The sequence below is a fragment of the Coenobita brevimanus genome, chromosome 15, assembly GCF_032717465.1.
Source record: "Coenobita brevimanus isolate Jiangsu-jjx chromosome 15, ASM3271746v2, whole genome shotgun sequence".
Classification (NCBI taxonomy): Eukaryota; Metazoa; Arthropoda; class Malacostraca; order Decapoda; family Coenobitidae; genus Coenobita; species Coenobita brevimanus.
Window position 1 is genome coordinate 1,853,539 of NC_136968.1, and position 2,500 is coordinate 1,856,038.

Genomic DNA, 2,500 nt, shown 5'->3' on the forward strand with positions numbered 1-2,500 from the left:
CACTCCTCCCTCATCACGAACCATCCTCTTTCTCCCCGACAGGTCACCGAGAGAGAGAGAGAGAGAGAGAGAGAGAGAGAGAGAGAGAGAGAGAGAGAGAGAGAGAGAGAGAGAGAGAGAGGCATGAGAAGAGAAACACACCTTTGCTTTTCATCATTTTAACCTAACGTACCTCTTTCCACACGACAGGTCACTCTTCCCTCCTCACGAACCAGCTGTCCTTTCCCCTAACCTCCGCCCCTTTCTCCCCGGCAGGTCACCCTCGCTTCATGAACCAGCTGTCCTGTGGCATGGAGGTGGTGTCTCTGGCGGGGGAGTGGCTGACCGCTGCTGCCAACACCAATATGTTTACCTATGAGATTGCACCTGTGTTTATATTGATGGAACAGGTGAGTGTGTACACCTGGATACACGTACACACATATACGCACACACATACACGTACACACTCATACGCACACATAAATACATTCTACTTACATATATACATACATACACACTAATATGTTTACCTATGAGATTGCACCTGTGTTTATACTGATGGAACAGGTGAGTGTGTACACCTGAAAACACGTACACACACACACGGACACATACATACACATAAACGTACACACATACACGTACATACATAAATACGTACATACACACTAATATGTTTACCTGTGAGATTATCCCGGTGTTTACTGTATATTGATGGAGCAGGTGAGTGTGTACACCTGCATATACGTACACACATACACGCACACACATACATACATAAATTCATACACGTACACGCATATACATACATACATACATACACACTGATATGTTTGAAATTCCACCAGTGTTTATATTGATGCAACAGGTGAGTGTGTACATCTGTATATACATACACGCTGATACACACACACACACACACACACACACACACACACACACACACACACACATACACAGGGTAAAATACAGAATTATCTTGCAATGATTTAATATCTGAAAAAAACATAGTTATTTAGTAAAGAAAAAAAAAGTACTATTGACCTAACTCACCTTGCTGCTTGACACTTGTGGTATTTGAACAGATTATTATTATTATTATTATTATTATTATTATTATTATTATTATTATTATCTCTTCCTATTTCTCCCATCTTTCCTGTCACTTCTTATTGCTTCTCTTTCCTTTACAGGAGGTTGTACATTGAGTGACAAGCCAAATGGTTTCCTGTAAGCCAAGAAACCATTTACAACGCTGGGTGGTAACCATATAACCAAACCATACGTGCTCCCTACGTGTCAACAAGTGGGTTGGTGGAGGGTTAGTGCCCCTCCCCGTAAAACAAATAACTCAAAGTCAAGTGACCACCCCTTACGGGATTATGGCGTCTGGCAATAGATAGATTATTATTATTATTATTATTATTATTATTATTATTATTAAGAACTCCACATTCTTTGCAGTTCTTGTTGATATTGTAGATATTATTATTGTTTTTTTTTTTTTTTTTTTTTTTTTGGGGGGGGGGGGGTAGATCTAGAGGGCTGGCACTGCAACACCGTTCGAGGCAGACACATGACATATTCAGCAGTGATGTGTCTTGGTTGCAGCTTCTTTCGGTATATTTTTTCCCCAGCACTAGCGTCACACCAGCAGCCTCTGTTAGTTTGTCCGTTTGTACTGTCCTGTGCAGCCAAAACTACTGAATGGATTGGTCAGCTAATGTTGCGGTGTGTAGTGGTCAACATACACCAGTGCACCTGGGTACTGAGTGCATTGCAAATGTTGCAATATCTATCTGTCTGTCTGTCTATATCTATCTATCTATCTATATCTATCTATCTATCTATATCTATCCATCTGTCTATCTATCTACAGTATATCTATATCTCTCCATCTATATCTCTCCATCTGTCTATCTATCTTTTGTCTAACTATCTATATCTATCTATGTATCTATCTTTATATATACTAGTGCACCTGGGTATTGGTACTGACATCCAACAAATACTTTCTGAGATATTCAGGAAAATCAAAATGGCCGCCTCATGCCTGACAGTGCTAAATCGGAAAGCGTTTGGCCGATTTTGACCAAACTCGGTGGACATGTAGTGGGTCAGGAGTGAACATGATCCGCAGTGTAGGAAGGACCTTGACCCTGATCTCCAGGTCACAGGTCAAAATCCTTCAAAAATTTGGAGTCACACCAAAAGTCCCCGAATGTTAAGTGTACAGAGATGACAAGTATTTTTATCTGGAATGTGGAGTTGTTTGAATATTGCTGAAGTAGTGTCAGAATTATAGATATTATTATTATTATTTTAGTTTCTGGTCTCACTCCAAGCCACCTAAACCCACACTAACCCATCCTAACGCCAAGCTAACCCCTTCTAACGCTCCTAACTTCCTCTAACGCCCAGGTGACGATGCGTAAGATGCGTGAGGTGATCGGGTACAAGGCAGGTGACAGCATCTTGGCTCCAGGTGGGTCCGTGAGCAACCTGTACGCCGCGCTGG

The 2,500-nt window shown here is 41.4% G+C and overlaps 1 protein-coding gene across 1 annotated transcript in view; it reads left to right on the forward strand.

Moving 5' to 3' along the window:
* Gad1 (glutamate decarboxylase) overlaps nt 1–2,500 on the forward strand; it is a 103,831-nt gene that overhangs the window by 92,172 nt on the left and 9,159 nt on the right. Inside the window, exons 3-4 of the mRNA XM_080265394.1 lie at nt 256–389; nt 2,404–2,500. The exon at nt 2,404–2,500 is cut by the window's right edge and continues 86 nt beyond it. Of these exons, the coding sequence (XP_080121520.1) occupies nt 256–389; nt 2,404–2,500 (231 nt within the window). The remainder of the gene's footprint in view (nt 1–255; nt 390–2,403) is intronic.